A 22,831-nucleotide genomic window follows, 5' to 3' on the forward strand; every position below is an offset into this window, starting at 1 on the left:
CTATCCCAGCTGTCTCCGGGCAGTAGGCGGGGGACATGCTGAACCGGTTGGCAGCCAATCGCAAGGCACACAGAGACAAACAACCATTCACGCTCACACCCACACCTAGGGACAATTTGGAGTGTTCAATCAGCCTGCAACGCATGTTTTTGGAATGTGGGAGGAAAGCGGAGCACCCGGAGAAAACCCACCCAGGCCCGGGGAGAACATGCAAACTCTACACAGGGAGGCCGGAGCTGGAATCGAACCCGGTACCTCTGCACTGTGAAGCCGACGTGCTAACCACTGGACTACCGGGCCGCTTGTTTCGTTTTAGTTCTTTATTTTTTTGTTTAATCTGTCAAGTCGAGCAGGATGTGGTACTGCTGGCCACCCCAACATCTTAAAAAACATTCACCTTGTGACCCTGAACGGAAAACGGTTACGTTGCAGCTTCTCAAATTAACTTCAAAACAAATAACATATCATCGCTTTTTTGGCTTTCGCGTGTGTCGCAGGTGAAAACTGAAGAATTTGAAAGTGGCCCTCTCATCCTTCCATTTTGAGATATGTGCCCCCCCTGCCTTCTCCAGTAGCAACAAAACAGCCACTATTAGTTTTGAAGTCTCCAAGTGGGTCTAGTCAAGTGGATCTACTAGTGAGCTGGACTTGCAGTATCAAGAATGCGGACTTAAAGCTCAAGCTGCTCTCCATCGGTGCCGACTGCCTCTGCTGGGCTCCGCACGGCAGCATGTAGTCCGAGAGGAAGAGGAGGAGGAGGAAGAAGGAGAAGAGGAGGAGGAAAAGCGTGTGTTCGAGTGAGAGAGGAGCGAGGGAGTGTGTGCGCAGTCCTCCGAAGCGCGCAGTCTGCAGTCAGCATCCATGAACGCAACACTTTGACGTTTCCCCCCCTGGAACGTCTCGAGTGTTTTGTTTTTTTTTTGCTCCGGACGGATTCTACCAAGTGCTCAGGTTTCATGTGGCTTTGACAACGCGTCATGCGCATGCAGTCCGGCTCCTCAAAGGCTTTTGCACTTACCTCCCCGTGGACATTTTTTTTTGGACTTCTTAGTTTTGGGATTTAAAAAAAGGACTCGGAAGTTCTGTCGCTTGCTGAAGATGTCGCCCGGCCGCCGCTCCACCTCCACCTGCAGGCTCCTCGCCGGCTCGCCGCTGCTTCTGTTGCCGCTACTTGTGCTGCTGCATGCGGTGCCGCCCGCCGCCGCGCTCATCACAGGTGAGGGTTCCAAATTCGGGTCTACGTGCGTAAAAGCGCACCGCGCGAGACGCGTTGGGTGCTTCTCGTCCCAAGTTCGCGAAGTTTACGTGGTGGATTTAGTTCGGGGATGCGAAGATGAAGAAGCTTGTAATTAGACTCAACTTCTATCTGGGTGCGCGCATTTTGCTCCCTCCTCGTCCTCGTCGGCGTCATGTGTTTGCCACGCGACCCAAAAGGCGATTGGAAACGTGATTTTATTTCGCCTTCGTTAAAATGTCACGATTACTCCCACTTTGTACTTAAATAGAAGAAGTTACTGTGTAAACAATGTATGTGAACGTATTAATTCAACGCCGACGTCGGCAACGGTCTAGAAAAAAAGTACATTTTCTTCATTATAGGGAGAAGTATTCACGCTCCGGATTTAAGTCAAAGTGATTCGAGTCTTTGATAAAGCTAAAAAGATGAAATTAAGTACAGACTTCGTTATTGTTTCATAGCAGAAGACTACACAGGTTCAATTCAATATGTTTTAAAAAAAAAGTGTGGCTCCAGGCTTGATCATCACTTCATTAACAACAAGAGGCGGAGGTGGCAAAATGCGTGAGCTGTAGTCTACCGTCGTAGAAGTACAAATACTTTTGTAAATGAAGACTTTAAATAGCGCTGGTTCAACATAAGTAAACGTAAAAAAACTGTATATGTGCCCATCGCTGTTTCATTTTAGCAAGTGGCAAAAGGATCCACACTCTGGATTGAAGTCGCACTGGTACCTGGGTGAAAAAAAACTGTAGAAGTCCTGATTTATCTCCTTTACTTAATATTTACAAAATTACAGGGACAGATTAGATCATTTTTTCGTTTATTGCTAGAGTCAGGGGTGTCAAAAGTACTTACAATGTACTCAAGTAAAAGTGCAGGTACTTGCATGTGTAAAATGAAAAAAAAGCACAAAGTGTGGCAAAGGTATTCACACTCAAGATTTGAGTAGTCAATATAATCGTGAAAAAAAGACTACTATTGATACAGCAGCATTGATTCACCTCTTTAAGTTAAAAAAACTACAATTTCCCCAGTGTGGGACGAATAAAGGATATCTTATCTTATCAATGGTACCTCTACTTACAAACGTCTCTTCATACGAAATTTTCAAGTTACGAAACGCCTCAACCGGAAAATATCGCGTCTTGATAGGAAAGAAATTTAAAAATGAGAATGTTAAAAATACAGCTTGTGCCGCTACTCGCAGCTCCGAGTTTCCTGAACGCAACATATATAGCTGCTCTGCCATTGGCTATTACCTGGCAGCTTCCTGGCATTCCATTGGCTAAGAGGACTTCTACCGTATTTGTCAGTGCGTGCAGATAAATATGTCTTATCTAGTCCTCGGCATTTTAGTTAACTTGGAAAAACAAAGGAAACAATTCTCTGTCCTCTTTCTATGAATCTTCATCTTGTTAGTCCCCAAAATATAAAACGGCGTTCATGCTAGCAAAATAACATATTCCAATAGCTTTGCGAATGTTGAGGACTTGCTAGCTTTGTTGTGCTAATTAACATTGTTGTCATAAATGTTAAGAATTTACATTTTAAAGTTGTTGCAATTTAAATGGCTGTTTGAGCACACCCCCCCAAAAGTGTTTTATCCCAATTTTTTTTTTTTACATTGTCTCTTTCTATTTCTGTCATTTTGACATCTTTCCATCGTCTGCGTAAATTGAAAATAGTGACAAGCCTATCTTGACAAAGTCATGAGTCAAAAATACAGATGTCAGGTTTCAATTTCCAAAAGTTTGTCAAAAGAGGTCAGAAAAACAAATACGGGGCTAGACAAGTATGGCTAACTAAAAAAAAAAGTTTTTTAAATTCCACCCAAGTACAGTAGCAAGCATTTGTTCTTGGTTACATCCCACCACTGCAGGCAACTAAAAAGCTCAGGCAAGTCTTTTTTTTTTCATCTCCAGTTGGCCTTCGTCATCATGGTGTGATTATCGTGAGAGAATGAAAGTGTTTGATGCAGAACATGTCCCGCGTTTTTCGGCTCAGCTGGAAATATTAAATCAGACCTCCACAGGACAGGATTTTTTTTGGTTTTGTTTTGTTTTTTAAAATGTTTAACAAGATGCCGCGTTTCCTGGCAGGTTCTCCTCGGAGCAAAAATGGAAATGAGGTAGCGGGAGCGGTCCTGCCGGGGAATGTGAGGCCTTTTATACATGCCAGTAATATTGATTATTGATCACTACTCCAGCTCGTGTAGATTGATTATTGATTGTTTATTTGTCTTTTGGAAACTCAAATGAATGTGGGACGATTGTGCCATTCATCAAAAGTGCATTTTTTTAAAATATGAAACTGTCACCAGTCGAAAACAATTTAGAATTTAGCTTGCGGGCAAAAGAAATACAGTGGATATAAAAAGTCTACACACCCCTGTTCAAGTGCCAGGTTTTTGTGTTGTAAATAAAAAAATGATACCAAGATAAATCATCTCAAAAGTTTTTCAAGTATGAATGTAACCCATTCATAACAACTCTTAAATACTTTTGAGAGAAGAAATTGATTTTTTTTAAAATCACCTGAGATAAAGTAGTTGCAGAAGTGTGCACACCCTATTACAACTGCGATGCGGCTTTGTTCAAAATTATCCTTTCACAGGAAAATTGATGTCAACTGTGAGTCAGCACCCACCTTCCACCATTCAAACCATCGCCAACTAACCCAAATAAAGTTCAGATGTTCTGGGTGGCTTTTCCTGATTTTACTTTTTATTTACTTTCTAGCAGGAGCTTGTGATAACACTGACTGCTATTTTGAACATTTCCTTCCTCAACAAATTAGATGATAATGACAATAATAATGACGACAATGCTAAAACACAACAAAAATAATAACGTTGAAAAAACGTACAACTATGCCCAAGCTTTAAATAACAACGCATTGCAAATTAAAGTCTTTTTGATCAGGATTGTGCTTGTATATCATGCAAGAACATTGATGCAGCTGCAGTCACATAAAATAAAAATTAAAGCGCTTTATAAAGTGCGTATGTTGCAACACTGCAAACTTCAAGCACCGTTTCACATATGTATCGTCATTTTAATGACTCATCAAACCTGTGCCTCTTGTGCTATTGGATTACATGAGTTGGTGTGTCTAATGAAGTGTCCTCTAAGCGCACATGAGTAAAGAGTAAAGAGTCTCTACGGGAAAGTTTGAGCTCGTTACATGAGACAAGCACAAAACAATGAGTGAGTTATTTTGTTAAAGCAGGGATGTCCCTGGAGAACCCCCTCCTTTACCCCCTTTATTGGGCAAAATACGCCCTCCCTTCACCCCCTCACTCATGCCAGTTTAATTAGGCTCGAAGGTCATAAAGTTTAATAGCGGAGTCGCCGAGTTCGTCGTCTGCCCCCGCAACGCAGACGACCCGGCGCTGGGAAGCTTCTGTCGGATTCCCTTGTGCGCTCTCTCATCTTTAATTTAAACAAATGCGATGTCACCCAACGTGATGCCATCAGGAGCAGGTCACAGGAAGCGTTTTTTTTTTTTTTTTTTTGTAGGTCGTGACCGCGGTCGGAAGGAAGTTTTCGTTCCCGACCAAGCAGTTTTCCTCGTACGCGCACATGTGCCTCTCGCTCGCCCGTAAAGCTTTTGTGTTTCCTGCGCTTGCTTCGGGTTACGCTTTGCCAACGCGTGTTTTAAAGACCCGCAAGACCATTTAAATGTCACCGGTTAGAATTTAGTGGAATGCTCAAAAGTGACTCACGTGGAAGGCTCAAACTGGCACACTTTTCTTTTAAAAAGCTGCACGGTATGTTTTGAGACCCTTAAGACATCAAAACTGTTTCACATGCTTGTAATGTTGAATTGTTGTCTCATAATGTGTCGCTGTGTGTTGGTTGGGGGGGGAGGGGCGAACAAGGTATATGTGGTTGACTATGTCACATCTGTAATTTTTGGCTTGTGATTTAAGACCCTTATGACCCTTTTTCATATCCCTGGTTAAGTTTAGTAGAATTCTACAACTGACTTACTGCTGGAACGGTTTCAATCTTTTGGGTCATGTTGCATTGGAGGAATTCAATTTAAAATCAAACTTTTGAAGTCAAGAAGAGTGCAACAAAATTTGTTACCGTTCATCCAGCCTGTGTTTTAAGACCCCTGTGACCCTTCTTCTGTCACAAGTTTCGAATTTGGCGGCATGATTACGTGAATCCTGGATCGCATTGTGAAATGATCTTTTCTTTTGTTGTTGATGATACAAAAAAAAAAATCGGATACAGTAGTACACTAATACACAGACATTTGACACCCTAACCCCTCATTCGGCTGTTTTCGAATGTTTCCAGGCACAGAGGCCAGCTGTGAGAACGAAGGCGAGGTCCTGCACATCCCCAATATCACCGACAACCCTTGCATCACCTGCGTCTGCCTGGTAACACCCCTTCGCTTCCTCCCCGGTGATGTTTGTCGCTGTGATTATTGATCCGCCAGCTTGTCCCCTTATCAGGCTTCAAGACGGGACTTTGTCTCGTCGAGTGTTTGCGTTGCTCCTTTCACAACTGAGCAAACGTGAGCTTTACCACATGTCAATAACGGGACACTAACGTGTCAGAATGTGCGCCTGGGTAGTGTCAGTATGGAAACTGGCAATATCATTAGAGTGATTGATATGATACTGCTTCATTTTTTTTATCTGATAATGACATGACCTTGAACATTTACATAAAAGACATTGCATTTTGTATTTTTTGTGTTGACCTCAAAAGTCAAAGCTCGGGACTCTTTTGTGAAACCAAATTAGACGACTGAAATAAATATTTCATATACTATATAAATATTTTTAAGCCAATAGGCTGTAACATAAGGAAATTCATTTCCAGTTTCTGCTTTGTGTCCTGTTTAGCTGTGTAGTGTAAGACATTCATTCAATCGCCGGCTATTTTGCCGTTCAAATTTGTTCTCTTCACTTGGATCCAGACAGTACGCTTAGCAATTAGCATAGCTTCTCTATCTATCTTCATCATCCCTTCCTGAGAATGATATGATATAAGTGCAGCTTATTTGCTGCCACGGAGGCGATAACTCACTTAAGAGCGACTCCGTAGTGTTTAGCCGGACTAGCTAGCTCGTTGCTAGCTAGCTAGCTATACAGCGTAAGTAGCACTTAGCTGTGCCTTGAACTCCGACTATCTGTGCTGCCATTTTTATGCACACGCTTCCAGCCCACAGCGAAGATTTTAGGAACTGTCTCGGCGGTACAAATATTGAAAAACATACAAAATAAAATCCTGTGATTTCAGTTTTGCCATTCACTGCGTTTTGATGAGACACAATATTCAAATTTAGTCATTCAAGTTGCGATGCGAAACCGCTTATTTCGAGCCCTGACATCCTGTGCGCCTACGGAAACAGTGCAGCTCCTAATTGAAGACATGCGTTGACCACCACCGAAGAAGATCACATGAGCAAACGCAACCAAAAGAGTGAAACAAAAGAGGTCAGACATTACGGTTGAAACAATGAAAACAGCTTATTGATTTATTTGATTGATTTCAGTGGGACAGTTCACATGAATCAACACAAGAATAAACAGTCTAAAATGTGTCGGAGTTAGCATAAATGCTAGTAGCTATGAGTCAAACCGTTGAGAAATTCAAGTGAAAATCCCAGTTTATTTCCTGTAACTACCGCCAACGTTTCTGCCGTCACGGCAACGTTGTTGCCACGGTTACGAGGGCATTCTCGCTCTTATCAGGTCGGCATCAGTTAAAAGACCACCTCAACGGATGTCACTCGTCAGCAGCCAATTGCTGACCTTTCCTCCAGACTTTAATCCCTCAAACCCCCCTCCCCCCTTCAATTCACGCTGCCCCCTCAAACCTCATACACGACACGGACAAAAAAGTCCGGACACACGCACAGCTTCAAATCAATCTTTCAATTAGACATTGGACTTCTCAACGTTAATAGCTGATCTAATCAAGTTCTGTTGACGCAGGGACACACACACACACACACACACACAAACCACAATATTTTGCGACAATAGAGAAATATTTTTTAAGAAAAGTGCGACGGTTGACTTCAAGAAGTTGTAATACTTTTTTCCTCTATTTTCTTCACTTTTCTGTCCCAAAACATCACATTTTCGTCACTTTTTGATTCATGTCAGTGTCCCAATGCCTCCCCCCCCCCCAACTACACATTTCTCTTCACTTTTCTGCCTCAATACTTTTGTACGAACTCTCCATATTTCCTTCACTTTTCTCACCAACACTTCTGGCCAAACGCCACACTTTCTTCAATTTTTACATCTGTCTCAATATCGATGCCCAAACTCATTGTTCGTCTCTGTGTGCCCTGCGATTGGCTGGCAACCGATTCAGGGTGTCCCCCGCCTACTTTTGTCCAAATTGTCTTCACTCTGTCGCTTGTCATTCTCTGCCATGTCATAACACTTTCATGATCTACGATCCTCTTTTTAACATTTCTTTTCATCTTTCTTCCTTGCCACTACTTTTGTCCAAAATCTACATTTTCTTCGTTGCCTTTATGGAGGTGTCCCAATACTTTTGTCCAAATGCTCAATTTCTTCTTTTCATTTGTTGAGATGTCCCAATATTTATGTCTACGGTATGGCGATTTTTTTTTTGGGGGGGTGGACATAGAGTGAGTGTCTTCACTCAGGAAATCTGAGTGTCTTCAAGTACTTCCACATCTGTCAGCCCCCCTGTCCCCCCTACCTCAAAGACGGTGCGGTGAGTCTCCTGTCGCCAGGTGGTCTGATATGTTTGGGGGTGTGGGGGCAATGTCACTCATATATTCGTGTGTGTGTGAGGGGGGTTCGAGACAGACCAGACTAAAGGCTGGGACACACACACACACACACACACACACACACACACACACACAGAGGGGCCATTGAAAGACTGATAGAACGGTTGCCGTGGTGATCTGTTATCTGCTGCACCTCTTCACCATGTCGTCTAGCTGTCTGTCTGTCCGTCTCATCCCGTATCTTTGTCCAAGGTCGAGTGCTTTTACTAACAGAATTATGGGAATTATCGATGAAGGGTCAAAGTTGCCTTGCTGGCATTGTGTCAAAATAAACAGAAGCCGACACACACCAGAGAGGTGGCTGGCAGTCCGATAAATAGGAAACGGCTAATGAGGCAAAGACAAATCCAGCATGTTATGTGAGTAAATGATGTTGAAATTATGTAATTTCCCGAATTAGTGGCAAATAAAGAAATTAGCACACACCTTTGGTCAAAAATGTTCAACATGTGGATAAATTACTACTAGATGCCTATTTTATCAAGAAATTGTGGTCAGAATCTCTCTCTCTCTCGTTCACACACACACACACACACACTTGAATAGAAGACTTTTCCGTTTTTCTTTTTTTTGAGGGGGTGGGTGGGTGGTGGTGGGGGGTTCTGGCGGAAGTAAGGAAAAAGTGAGTCCGTTTGGGGAATTCCTTTCCCTGAAGCTACTGTGGCTCTTGTACCGTTTAGGGGGTCCCGACCTGTTTGTTTAGGAGGTGAAAGTTCACGGCCGGGGAGAGGGCAGCAATAGATTGGGGGCAGATTGTGGATGAAGAGGAGGAGGAGAGTGATGGGAGAGGGGAAAGAGAGAAGAATGGGATTTAAAAAAAAGGGAAAAAAAAGATGGCCAGAAACATTGGCCATTGTCTCCCCCTAGAGGTACAGCTGCAAAACTGACTCATATTACTGAGTGAGAGTGATTATGTCACGATGCCAAAATAGAAATACCGCATTTAATAAAAGCAACGTTAATAGTAGTAATTTAATAGATTATATAATTGACAACAATTATTATTATTAATAATAATAATATTTGTGGTACATTTAGTTTGAAACCTACGCTGCTACTACAATTCCCAAAATGCATCGCGGCACCGGTTGTCAGGCCACTGCCGCTCTGCGGCAATAAAAATCGCTCCTTATCGCTCAAGCACCTGTTTTGGGTCAACATCAACAGGTAATTTTATGACCAAACAAGCCAGTGTTGATGTCATGTGCTACTTGGACTTGAAAAAAAAGAAACACACTGTACTTTGTCTTTCAATTTGTGTGGTTAGCAGGAGTTCATGAGTTTAGCTTCCTATAAACTGCATCTGTATCGTGCTCTTTCAGGGACAAAACACAGTGGTGACCGTCTATTTTCACTGCCTGCATACAACACATTTTTTTCTATTTGAAAGTGATTTTATTGTTATACCTCGCTGAATTGTGATAATTGATAGATACTTTGCTTTTTTTAATCACTCGGGGATATTAAATTGCCTCAACAGAAAATTCACAAATATACACGATATTAATTCATGTAGTAAAACCAACAAAGCACAAACAAAACCAAAGAGCAACATAGAATTAATAGAAATGTAAATGTAATCCAAACAATGTATGTATGTTGGTTTCTGCTTGCTGTCAGAGGGTACACATCCTGCCGTTTGTAAACTGTATTTGGAAATAGCTTTGCTTAGCTATTGTCACCGACGTCTAAGTTTGAATGTCCCATAAAACAATTAACATTTACACATTATGGGATCCCAATGGAACAATGCCATGTGACCTGTGTTTCATTGGTAGTTGAAATGTAATCTAATTATAGGTGACATTGCTTGGTGACATTTACAGAAGTCAGATTTTTATGTCTTCCTTTTTGTAATTCAATCTAGATGTAGAGTGTGTGTGTGTGTGTGTTGGTAGTGGTGGCTGGTGGAGGGTTGGGGGTGGGCTCTTCGGTGGCGGCAGACAGCCATCCAGCTGTGCAGCCTTCTTGTCGCGGTATGTCGAGTGTTTGTTAGCCGTTATGACCCGTTACCACCTCTGACCTGTAGACAAGGGACCCCATGGAATGGTGACTTTGGGGTTTACGGAGGGAGGGAGGGGGGGCTATTTGTTTAGGTCACATGTACTAACGCCACTTTGTGTGAACAGAAGACGAAACAAGGACACAACCTTGGACACAAGTAGTACACTACAGTGAAACCCCGTTTATCGCGGGGGATACGTTCCAACCCAGACAATTGGTGCTATAGAGGGACAATGTTTATTTTTTTTCTACAGTAAGTTGTTTTACCCCTCCGACGTCCTTTCAGCACATTCAGACTGATTAGAACACACCAAAAGTAATTACAGCACAATTTCAATATTCCTTCCTCACATAGGTCTCCAAATAGCATTGAAAGGCTAAAGGAATTTAGCATGGATGGATTTTACCACGCCACTGTCATAATCGTGAATGAAATATGATGACATTTCTCCACACATATCTGCGTAGCGCCGAATCTGCATGCCTGCACCTCAACTTAGACCTGCTTTTTGCAAGTCTAAAATCCGATCTACCTTTCCACTTTTTGTCACCAAATTGTCATTGTATGAGTGCGGCAGCTCAGTTACTGCCCTTTCGAGGGATGGAGTCAGTGACAATAACAAATGCTGCTGGATGGGTGTGCCACAGTCACAAATTGGCTATATTTCGTATCGAATAACATCACAGACGTTTGAAATGTCCTCAATACCAATACTTCATGAGTACTCAATACTTTGAAATAAGGCCAATATAAGTCGGCGTTAGTTGCGGCCCTTCAAAGAAGTATAAGATTTACTTTCAACACGAGGTGGAATACCACTAAATTTTCTGGGAGTTTACGTTCCCAAATAATAATAATAATAATAGGCGGCCCGGTAGTCCAGTGGTTAGCATGTCGGCTTCACAGTGCAGAGGTACCGGGTTCGATTCCAGCTCCGGCCTCCCTGTGTGGAGTTTGCATGTTCTCTCCGGGCCTGCGTGGGTTTTCTCCGGGTGCTCCGGTTTCCTCCCACATTCCAAAAACATGCGTGGCAGGCTGATTGAACACTCTAAATTGTCCCTAGGTGTGAGTGTGAGCGTGGATGGTTGTTCGTCTATGTGTGCCCTGCGATTGGCTGGCAACCGATTCAGGGTGTCCCCCGCCTACTGCCCGAAGACAGCTGGGATAGGCTCCAGCACCCACCGCGACCCTAGTGAGGATCAAGCGGCTCGGAAGATGAATGAATGAATGAATAATAATAAAAATGGACAACGCCCCTCGAAATGTTTGTTTTTATGGAGTTCAAGGCCAAAACGAACCTCTTCTGTACACAAACACGTCAAGTCATTTTGAAGTCAGTGAGTGCCCTCAGCAGTGAATTTATGGGGCCGATGACGATTAGCCGTCTACTGCACGAATGATCTTATTTCCCCAATAAAATTCAATGAAAACAATTCATAGTATCGTGAAAGACACAAGTCGACTCATCCGTAGAGTCTGAACCATGATGGCTCACCACAAAATGAGCTCATGTGGAAAGATGCTTCTTGCTCCTTAAACGCTAGACCCTCCGTGATCATTATTTAATACCAGGATACACTACAATTAAAGTTATTTGCCCAGGATGTTTTTTTTTTGGTTTGGTTTATAGCCATGTTTTACACACCATCATTTTTATTTATGATGTTTTAAATCAGAGAGTCGATGGATTGCTAACAATAATTAATCGGCTTTAAAACAGAGGTGAGTGTTATTGCAGTCTGGTATAAAACGGACACATTTACATTGTGTTGTTGTTGTTTTTTTTTTTTTTTCAAAAATAAAATAATGGAAGTCACTTGAAGTCATGGTGCCAAAAAAAAAATTACATTACAAGACTCTTGGAAATGTAAAAGCTTGCAGGGCCACCCTGATTTCAACCACGACTGTTCATAAAATGACCGTCATGCAGTCCACTTTGTTGTTTGTATTATTTTCCGAATTGTTTTTCATCTGTGGTGAAGGGAGCATCACACAAATTATTGCGGCTGAACGGTGTATGCTTTGGAAAATGATGTGAGTGAAGCCCGCTTTGATGTTAGTGATTCACTGTGATGACCTCATGACTAGGAATAGTAATAATAATAATGATCATGATAAAGTCCAGTGGTGTGTCATCTCATTTTAACCTGAAAATGCTCTTTTAACCAAACACAACAACACCCTGACCATTTGGCTCCTTCTCCTTTCTCCTTCGTCTCGTCTGCGGCCGGCAGGAGGGCAAGGCCGACTGCAAACAGGAGAAATGTCCGCCGGTGCCCGAGGATTGCGCCCTGGTGGTGAAACAAAGCGGCGCATGCTGCGAGAGGTGTAAAGGTAAGAACGTTTTTTTTTTTTTTTTTTTTTAGTAATTAAGATTGTGAATTAAGGGGCTAGTTTTATTTTTAGAATTTTTTTATATTTGTTTAGGCCGATGCCAATTCCGATATTTGGCGGAATAAAAGACGATAACTGATTAACAGCCTTTTTTTTGTAGTATTAGTAGCAGTAGTAGTTGTAGTATTTTTGTAGAGTAGGGTTTGTTTTATGTATTGTTGCTTGAAGATGCCATTACCGATATTTGGCCGAATGAAGTACAGATAACTGATCAATTAGCCAATTATTATTATTTATTTTTTTTGTAGTCGTAGTATTTTTGTAGCGTGGGGTTTGTTTTATGTATTGTTGTTTGAATGTCTTGTGGCTAGGCAGTTAATGTGAAAATCAAAAATTGGTCGGGCCCTTGTTATAATCATAACATACACATAACGTAAAAAAAGTTTAAAAAAAAACAGAAAATGATCATTGGCTTCCAATCAGCTTCCGTGTAATAGTCATGTGTACAGTATTTATATCCCTCCATAAACTTCAGCTGGCTATGACATCATTCATTGTTGACATGATGTTGATGTCATCCGCTGCGTCCTGTCAAACTTTACAACAATATATATATATATATATATTGTTTCTAATTAAAGATTTTCAACTCTGACATAAGTGACACATGAAGTTGAGATATCAACACTAAAGACGCTTAAGTACTATGTTACAGTCCATCCAATTGAAGCTTTTTACACTCTGGACCACCTGTAGAGTCTACTGGCTAGCAGGAAGTGTTGGAATGTCACTTCCTATTCTCTCGATGAGGCCATGTGGTGAACACACCTCGTACAGTCTTTATGAGGGAGCACTTCATTTGGAGGGCGCGACAGACCCCGGTCAACCTGTCACCATGGAAACTGATATAATTTTTAATGGTTGTCACAAGTAAACTAGATTTTTTTTAAAATTTGCACTGTTTTAAGTCTGTCACCGTTTTTTTCTCTTTATTCTTAATACATATGAGTAATGGCGGCGCGGGCACCCGCAACGGCTCCTCTTGTTGTCTGTTTAAGAGGGAGTAAACTTCATCTGTGCTGTATGTTGCACATACAACACATTTGACAATAAAGTTGTACTTGATACTTGTTAAAGTGGTTCGTTCGTCAGCAGGTGGAAGTTGCGCAATCTTTTTGTAGACAAAATTTTCAAATGAAAATATCTCAAAAAACTGATGCACAAGGGGAAAAAAAGTAAAGTCGTTTTTCTTTTGTTGTTGTTTTTTTTTAATCAGTGGTAAAAAAAATACACATAAAGCCATCGCTGATTAAAATGTGCTATTGACACCAATATGCAGCTTACTCATGCTATTGAGTAGGTTTTGGGCAGGAAATAAAGGACGTGCATGGCTTTCAGAACGCGATTCTGTATGAAATACATCCTTCTCCATCCTCTCATATGCCCATTAAGCTGCAATTTTATCCATATTGGTAACTTGATATGTTGATTATTTGCGTGATGCCCTCCGTATATGATTTCTCTTAACTCCGAAATACTCTATCTACTGTATCTGTTTTCAAATAAACATACTTTGAAGCTCGGCACAGGAAGTCGTCGCATGGCCGTGTCGGTCATGTTAAGGAGTCTTGAGTGTATGAAGCTGATCCAAGGCTCCCAGGGCAGCTGGGCTTTCAAACGTTACTCGATTCCCCCCCTCAGCTGACTGGGGATTTGGTTTGATTTTCAGACTCAGGAAAGCAAATCAATTATTGGGATCGGTTTTCATTGGCAGGCGCAGTGCAGCATTGATCCCGGTCCATTTACTGTAAAATGAAGGAAATGAATAGGCTATTTATTTAGCGCAGAATGGACAAGCCACAAAGTCTTGAGTGCGTGTACGTGCGTCTGTGTCTCGTACTTGATTTTATTTGAGATTGTGGTGACTTTTTAAAATACGCAAGGTATTCACGTATATTGTAAACGCAGAATTGTTGTTGAAGTGATTTGGAATGTGACAGCTGGAAATGATATGGAGGGGAAACAAAATTGTCATGAGATTTTTATTAGAAATATTTTCATTTTCTGTCGCATTCTTGTGCTATCTTGGAGCCTCATTTTACCCGCTTAATGGAACACTTTGGCTCTTGAACCTCGGCGCAGAGCGTCTGCAAATCAGGCCTGTAGGAAGTCACCTTCATCTTCATCTTCATCTTCATACGCGGGGCCGTAAGCTGCCGTTTGCGAAGCGTGACAGGACTCCAAATGTATATTTTGTCCGGCGATTTGCCGGACTGTCGGAAAGTGTGACGTATATTTTGAGCGACAAAAAAAATGACGATATATAAATAATGTTATTTTAGTATTTCGATATCACACCAATCTTACAGTTTACAAGTACAATCATACAAACACAAATAAAATACTTTGTTCAGATATTGTGCCGTTTTGGTGTCGCTGGGCTTTACGCGCATGCCGACTGTCAAATGTGCCTGCTGACACGTCAAGCGCTCGCTAACGTCAGGCAAATGCGAAGGCTGGTCATCGAAACTGCAAGAGGTCTGAGGAAAGAAGTTGTGGTGTCGCGAGGCAAAAAATAAAATAAAATAAAATAAAAACAAAGCCGGAGTGCAGCCAAACACTCTTCTTTTCTGGCTTTTAACAGCACAACACCAATTTGTTACAACAAACAACAGTCGCCATGACCTCGTAACAAATACTGCCACCTAGTGTACAGTCAGAGAACACAAGTGATCCACGTTTGTGAGACAAATAACACGCACTTCCATCGGACATGTATTCCTTATTTTCCCAAGCAACACAGAGCCGCGGCATTAGGATGACAGAGCCGCAGGTTGCCATAATGCAAATTCCGTGTGCTCAGCGTCAATTTTGTACTGGGTTTCTGAAAATGATTGTGTTCACTGTGACGTCCTGTTATTGATATTTGAAATCCCAACACACCGTTGTCATTTTAGGTTGCATGTTGGACGGACGATCCTACAACAGCTCGGTTTCCTGGACCAGCGCCGTCAAGCCCTGCATCACCCGCCGCTGTCAGGTCTGTGAGAAGCCATAGATAGATGGAGATAAAAACAGGTCATATTTTGACACAAAACTTTTACGGCTTGGTTCTGACAGGAAGGCGTCATCACAGAAGCAGAAGTGCAATGTGTGGTCCACTGCAAGAACCCTAAGATCCATCCCAAAAAGTGCTGCCCCACCTGCCCCAGTGAGCAAAAAAACCCTCCAAGCCAAGTCCAAGCTTCCGAAAGAACGAAAAGTAGCCATAAATAACCGCTTGTTGTAATCCCGTCTCTTTTTCAGGTTGCATTTTTGAGGGACACCTGTACAAAGAAAAGGAGGAGTTCAGTCCGGAAGGCAAACCCTGCATCAAGTGTACATGCACTGTGAGTATGAGCAATTAAGCAATTATGCGCTGGAATTCACAGAAACAGATATACACAAGTGTCATTGTTTTTTTTTTTTTTTTTTTACGACCGTCACGAAATGATTTACTTTGCCAGGACTTCTTATGAATATATGATTTGGTCATGTATTTGATGTCAGATTATTTTTTTGCCCCAAGTATCAGTAGCAGGTCTCGGCAGCTTCCACGACTACTGACACCTTCAAATATTGCACGTCATGTCACCCACTTTACAACTCATGAATATACTAATTATGGCTTTTGTCTATGATGTTGTTTGTTGACTTGTTATCTGAAATTCACAGAGGGATTTTGCAGTCGTGGTCATCTGTTTCTCATTGTTTGACTCGGAAGTGTCACTGCTGTTGCAGGGGGGGCGCACTCTCTGCGTGAAGGAGGCCTGTCCCGTCCTTTCTTGTCCTGCTCACCTCAGCCACACCCCTCCCGGTCAATGCTGTCCCAAATGTCTTGGTAATTCACAAATCTTCTCTTGTGTGTGTGTGTGTGCAAGTGTGTCACTCTAATGATTGTCGTCTGGGTGCGTCAGGTCAGCGGAAGGTGTTTGACTTGTCTCAGGGGAGTTGTCTGTTCCACAGCGAGGTCTTTGAGAACGCCACGTCCTTCGTACAGGACAACTGCACCACGTGCACCTGCAAGGTAAAGTTTGAAGGTCTTCACTTTCGTCGACGGCGCACAAAACGCTACTTTTGCTACTAAAGCTACTTCTGAGAGAGAACAGAAAAAACAATGAGGACACAGTTAAAAGTTAAATGACCATCATTTTTATTCTTTACTCTCTTCTTTGCTCTCTCGTTTATTGTGCAATAATCAAATTGTCACATGTATTTGTTACATATTTTGATGCGTTTTTATGCTTGAGGAATTTCTGTCTGAATTTTGGGGCGGCTTGGAACGAATTAGGGCATTTACATGGAAAACGCGTCTCTACTTGCAACATTTTCTAGTAAAGAAATTTCTTCAGAGCCTCTTCATTTCGAAAGGAGAGGTAACACTGTAGCTATAAAAACAAAACATAATTTAGTCTATTTCCATTGATTTCAATTGGGAAAAAAAAATGGCTTCTGTTCAAGGTTTTAGTTCATGCACGGTCTTTTGGAATGCACTCAAGTTGTGAACCGTGGTTTCACTCTGGACCTTCTGACATCATCCTCTGCCCTTGTTCAGGACTCCACCGTGGTGTGCACAAGGCGCTGCTCACGTCCGGGCAGTTGTCACGGCGACCGCTGCTGCGACGACTGCTTGTCCTACGTGAAGGTGGATGACGTCAAGTACTGCAGAGTGCGCAACAAGATTTACAGGGTGAGATCATCGCTCCGAGGATGCGTGGATGGAGATGGGTGTATGTGTGTGGGAGAATGAATATGGCCGGATGGATGGAGAAGAATGACGGTGTACTCATCCATCCGCAGGAAGGAGACATGTGGTCGTCGGTGAACTGCACGCTGTGCGCATGCGTGAAAGGCAACGTGGAGTGCCGGCCCAAACAGTGCGTGCCCATCACCAGCTGCCCCTCCGTGAGTGACGCGCTTTTCTTGGCCACTTCGGCATCAAGCTCATCCATCACCCATCCACTCACTTATTCATTCCATCATCCTACATTCACCCATCGACCCACTTTGCTTTTTATCCATCCTCACTTCTCATCCAATCATGCTCCTGTTTCGTCACCTATTTGTTTATTCACAAGGCGTGTCCATATCGTGTCCTCCTGTCACTCATTCATTCATTTTTTGTATATGAAGCCATCCGAACATCTGCCTATTCATCCATCATTCTTTCTTTCATGATATCAACCTGTCACCCATTCATTCATTCATTCATCCATCCATTGTTATAAATTGTTGCTTTTTGCGCATTCCTGTTGCTCCGCCCACCAGAACAAGATCCTGAACCGGACCGGCTGCTGTCCAGTCTGCACTGAAAGTGAGTAAGTTTACTTGCTCGTCCCTTCGGCGCTTCCGTCGGTCGCCGTCTTCTGAACGGCGCTTTGTCTTTGGCCCACGGCAGAGCCCGGCGTGTGCACCGTGTTTGGCGACCCGCACTACAACACCTTCGACGGGAGAACTTTTAACTTCCAGGGAACGTGTCAGTATGTGTTGACCAAGGACTGTGGCGGCGGCGGCGGCGGCACTGGCGGCAACGCTGTCCTCAACAACGGCGACTCCAGCTTTACGGTTCGATCACACCTTTTTCCTCCGACGTCATCCATCATGAATAATTACACACCTGTGAAGCCTTTTAATATGACGTATGGCTCGACATGATTGGTTGCGAGAAAAAAAATAATAATAATCACAAAATAATAATACACCTTGTTAGCTGCCCCTAAAGATCATGTGTTGGTATTATGATGTCATCTAACAAAATGAGTACAGATTTTGATGCGTGACTCCATACATTTGATCGCCTTAAAAGTCGTGTCATTCTCCAAAGGTGTTGGTGAAAAACAACGCCCGCCGCACCCGCTCCTTCTCCTGGACCCAGTCGGTGGAGGTGCATCTAGGGGGGCTGGTTCTGGGCCTACATCAGCACCTGACCGTGCGCAGGAACGGCACCCGCATCGCGCTTCCCTACCACGGGCCCGGCGTGCACATTGACCTGGACGGGTACCTCCTCAAGCTCACCACCATCGTTGGTCAGTTCACAGACAACAGACGATGGGAAATGGAGTATTCAATGATTCGAAATAGTTGGGTCTTTGAGGTGCAAAAATATGATCATTAGAATATGAAGAAGAAAACCTTTAACTCATTCACTCCCAAAGACGTTTTTAAACGTCTTTTCAGACTTGGTCCGGAATTGGCTGGTACTGAATGAGTTAATTGTCTCACAATGGAGAAATTCCCAATTTACAGCAGCAAAGTTATGAAAGTAAGAAAGTAGGAGGACAAAAAGTATCGGATGAGCTATTAAAATCAGAAAAGATCTCCCAAAATATTACACAAAAAAAAACACAAAAAAAATATTTAAAAACAAAAAACAGGGTGAAAAAACTAGTTGAAATAATATAATCATAACAAATGAAAACAACAAAAAAATAGCGTGTTTCTTCAAGTGGTTGCCAAAAAATACAATCATCTGATTCTAAATACATTTTACAAGTAAAACGTATCTGGAGCGATGTGATTTCATTTCATGCAACCACTTGAACTAAAATTTAGTAAATTCAACACACCATTTTTTTTCACGATATGCATTTGGAAGTAGAATTTGTATTCACGCGAGAAAGAAATAAAAACAACTATTGGACAAAAAAGTTGCACGAAAAAAAAAATCTTCCCGGACGAAAATACAAATTGAAATAATGACAAATATTATTAAAAATATATATATTAGATGACATTTTCTAAAATATTACAAATTTAACATCTGTATTTGACAAATAGATTATATCGACAATTACAGGGTAAATATAGACAGCCCAAAAAATAGAAAAAAGATGACATTCGTTGCTGATGCAAAGACTCCTTGTTTTTTTCCGTCGACAGGTTTGGAGATCACCTGGGATGGCGACAGCTTCGTGGAGGTGGTGGCCGCCCCCCACCTGCGTGGGCGCCTCTGTGGCCTGTGCGGCAACTACAACGGGCACAAGCGCGACGACACCATGGGCGGCGACGGCCACTTCAAGTTCGACGTGGACGAGTTCGCCGAGTCGTGGCGCGCGCTGGACGGCAACGAGCTGTGCGCCCAGCCGCCGCCGCACCGCCGCCCAACCTCCTTCCTGTGTCCCGGCAGCGTCAAGGTCAAATTCCGCGCCCATCGCGAGTGTCAGAAGATCAAGTCGTGGGAGTTCCAGAAGTGTCACCGCGTTGTCGACTTTGCTGCCTTCTACAGGTGACGCCCCAAATATAATTCGACGTGTAATAGTTTCTTTTGGAGTGTTTTTTTTTAAAAAACAGAATATTTAAAACTTGAATGTTTTGGAATGAATCAGAATCGCATTTATTCCATTTCATTATTTATTTTTCATTGCGCATCTCACGAGTACAGAGCAACAAAATTCACTCGACACGTACAACCCTTCGGAAAGACATTAAAAAAAAAACAATAACCAACAGTGAGAGACAGAATGGGAATCCTGACATCCTGACGGGTTGCCAGATCGAGCCACAAACAACTGGAGCACCGGGCCGCCCTGTTGAAATTCAAACTATGAAATTAAAAGAAACCGAGGGGTCACGGATGTACAGTGCTTTCATAAAGACGCACTGAGCATGATGATGATGATGAGCCTTTGTCTTTTACCTTTGTAGGTCGTGTGTGACGGATATGTGTGAGTGTCCAATGCACAAGAACTGTTACTGCGAGTCCTTCATCGCCTACAGCCGAGCGTGCGAGCGAGAGGGCGTCCCCGTCGTGTGGAGGCCGGACGCCGCCTGCATGGGTGAGTCGACGCACCCGCCGCTGCATGCGACGACGCATCTGTCTTCTATTCTGTTCTTTTTTGGCAGCCATATAAAGTGATCATGCTCTTCAAAGTATTATATGGAGAAAAAAATATTTGAGAAAAAATGTGAAAGATTAGGGAATAAATACCAAAGATAAGGAGGAACAACAAACAAATATTAGAAAAATACACTGACACAATATTCTTTTTAAGAAAAAAAAACTGTTTAGCCGAACAACCAAATAATAAAACTTACATACTATAAATATTGGATTGAAAATATAAATATGTTCGAAAAAATGAAAAAAAAGCTTCAAAAAGTGAAAAAATATGTCAAACAAAAAGACATTAAAAAATATCATAAAAAATATTATGAACTAAGTATTAACATTTTTTTAAATGATTCGTTCCAACATCTGAAAACATATACAAATATTTTTTTTAATCCTAAATATTTTACAATGTTGAAATGTCTGAGTGTGAAATAATATTGTAAATAAATATTTTTTTCAAAATACACAACACACTAAAACACAAACATCCGATAACAAAACTATTGACAAAAAAACATAAATATTAGGCTTTGGATACAAAACTCAATACACAAACTACACAAATACGAAAACATTCCTAAATGATCAAATGTAAATACAAATGTGTTCATTATTTTTTAAAAACTTTTCCTCAGTCATTTATTATATTAATAGTTAAATAATAATAACATGGGCGGCCCGGTAGTCCAGTGGTTAGCACGTCGGCTTCACAGTGCAGAGGTACCGGGTTCGATTCCAGCTCCGACCTCCCTGTGTGGATTTTGCATGTTCTCCCCGGGCCTGCGTGGGTTTTCTCCGGGTGCTCCGGTTTCCTCCCACATTCCAAAAACATGCGTGGCAGGCTGATTGAACACTCTAAATTGTCCCTAGGTGTGAGTGTAAGTGCGAATGGTTGTTCGTCTCTGTGTGCCCTGCGATTGGCTGGCAACCGATTCAGGGTGTCCCCCGCCTACTGCCCGGAGACAGCTGGGATAGGCTCCAGCACCCCCCGCGACCCTAGTGAGGATCAAGCGGCTCGGAAAATGAATGAATGAATGAATGAATAATAATAACATTGAGCAGCATTTGCGCTTTTTCCGCTTGACTTTTCTGATTTTGCATTGCATGACTCCTCAAATAAAACAACTTGAAGCCTGCATGCATGTTGAACGAGTACACAAACACTTATTTTCCATTTTTATTTTTTTTTGTCAGCCACACAGTGCAAACACGGCGCCGTGTACGACACATGCGGGCCGGGTTGCACCAAAACCTGCGACAACTGGAACGAGATCGGGCCGTGCCACAAGCCCTGCGTGGCCGGCTGCCACTGTCCCGCCAATCTGGTTCTCTTCCAGGGCCGCTGCATCAGACCCCTGGCCTGCCCCGGACGGTGACACAGGCGCAGCTCAAGGACTTCTCGGACCCCTCGTAACCCCTCAATAATTTTTTTTTTTAATTCAAAAATGCATCTCGGACTTGATGAGTTGCGGCAAAGGTACTCAAGGCCCAAGGAATCCTTATTGAACAAACACTCAGGAGAGGAATTTTGCAGCAGGACCTTGTCATCTCGGAACCTCACGGAACTCTCTTGAGTCGTGCTGATCGTCTCCGAAGAGGACGAGCAGCTTTTTGTACTAGAAGCAAAAACAGATTTATCAGGAGCGTTTCTACAATTGTCATGTGTTGATACTGTTAATTTATATAGCAAAGGTGGTAGGAGGGTGCAGTGAAGAAAATGACTTACATTGAACCTCCGTCGATCGCGGGGGGACGCGGTCCACACCCACACGCAATTGGCAAAAACTTTTTAGATGCGGTGTGTGAAAAGTCAGTCATGTTTTTTGCTTTACACGGTTTACCTTTAAAAAAAAATGATTGGTCTTATTAAGTAGATATCATTAAAAAAATGCTAAATAATACAATTTATCAAAATTATCTCGCCTCACCCCCAACTTGAGCTGGCCCATCTGCCCCCTTTAAAAATCAAATAATGGCCCTTGAGTACAAAACACTCTTTATTTGTTTGTTTGCTTTGCTTTTTATCTTTTCTACCAGATGATCGTTTACCAATTTTTAGACAAGGGAGCAATTTCATATGATAGCCTAATAATTTCCAAAATAAGTGTTTGATGGCTTACTGCTCTCCAATAGAGAAACTTAATGATGCCATTTTAAAATTAAAAAGCAATAAAACAAAAAATATGTTTAAAATGGCAGATTGTCTATTATGTGGCCATTTTCAGCTGAAAGTGTAGCAAACAAACAAGGCCTGATGGTGAAAATAAAATCGTAATTATTTTATGTCATGTACTTTTGCTTCATTGTCATCAATGTGTATCTTTTCAATACTGTACAGTATTTATATTATTGTAAAAAACGCGTACAAAAGACAATCGCTGTGCAGGGATGTGCGTTGGGCGACATCAGCGGGGGTTCACTGTAAGAGGGCAAAACAAAAAGCTATTTATGTGTATGTGTTGTGTGTACTTATGTGTGCCCAAATGTGACACGTGTGCTGTTGTTGTTGAAAAGTACTGTAGCGTCTTTGTGGAAATTGTTCTACCCTCGTTATTTAAGAGCCACAATATAATCTTTTATCCAA

The 22,831-nt window shown here is 42.2% G+C and overlaps 1 protein-coding gene across 1 annotated transcript; it reads left to right on the plus strand.

Moving 5' to 3' along the window:
- The first annotated feature begins 178 nt into the window (after positions 1-178).
- bmper (BMP binding endothelial regulator) lies at positions 179-22,831 on the plus strand. The gene is made up of 16 exons (XM_052066479.1): positions 179-1,216; positions 5,548-5,633; positions 12,278-12,377; positions 15,335-15,417; positions 15,498-15,588; positions 15,684-15,766; positions 16,158-16,257; positions 16,334-16,443; positions 16,972-17,106; positions 17,217-17,321; positions 17,685-17,730; positions 17,815-17,981; positions 18,241-18,442; positions 19,296-19,641; positions 20,061-20,191; positions 21,442-22,831. The coding sequence occupies exons 1-16, from the start codon at positions 1,099-1,101 to the stop codon at positions 21,621-21,623; spliced, it is 2,085 nt and encodes a 694-aa protein (XP_051922439.1). The 5' UTR covers positions 179-1,098; the 3' UTR covers positions 21,624-22,831.

This window comes from Hippocampus zosterae, chromosome 5 (genome assembly GCF_025434085.1).
Source record: "Hippocampus zosterae strain Florida chromosome 5, ASM2543408v3, whole genome shotgun sequence".
NCBI classification, from domain to species: Eukaryota; Metazoa; Chordata; class Actinopteri; order Syngnathiformes; family Syngnathidae; genus Hippocampus; species Hippocampus zosterae.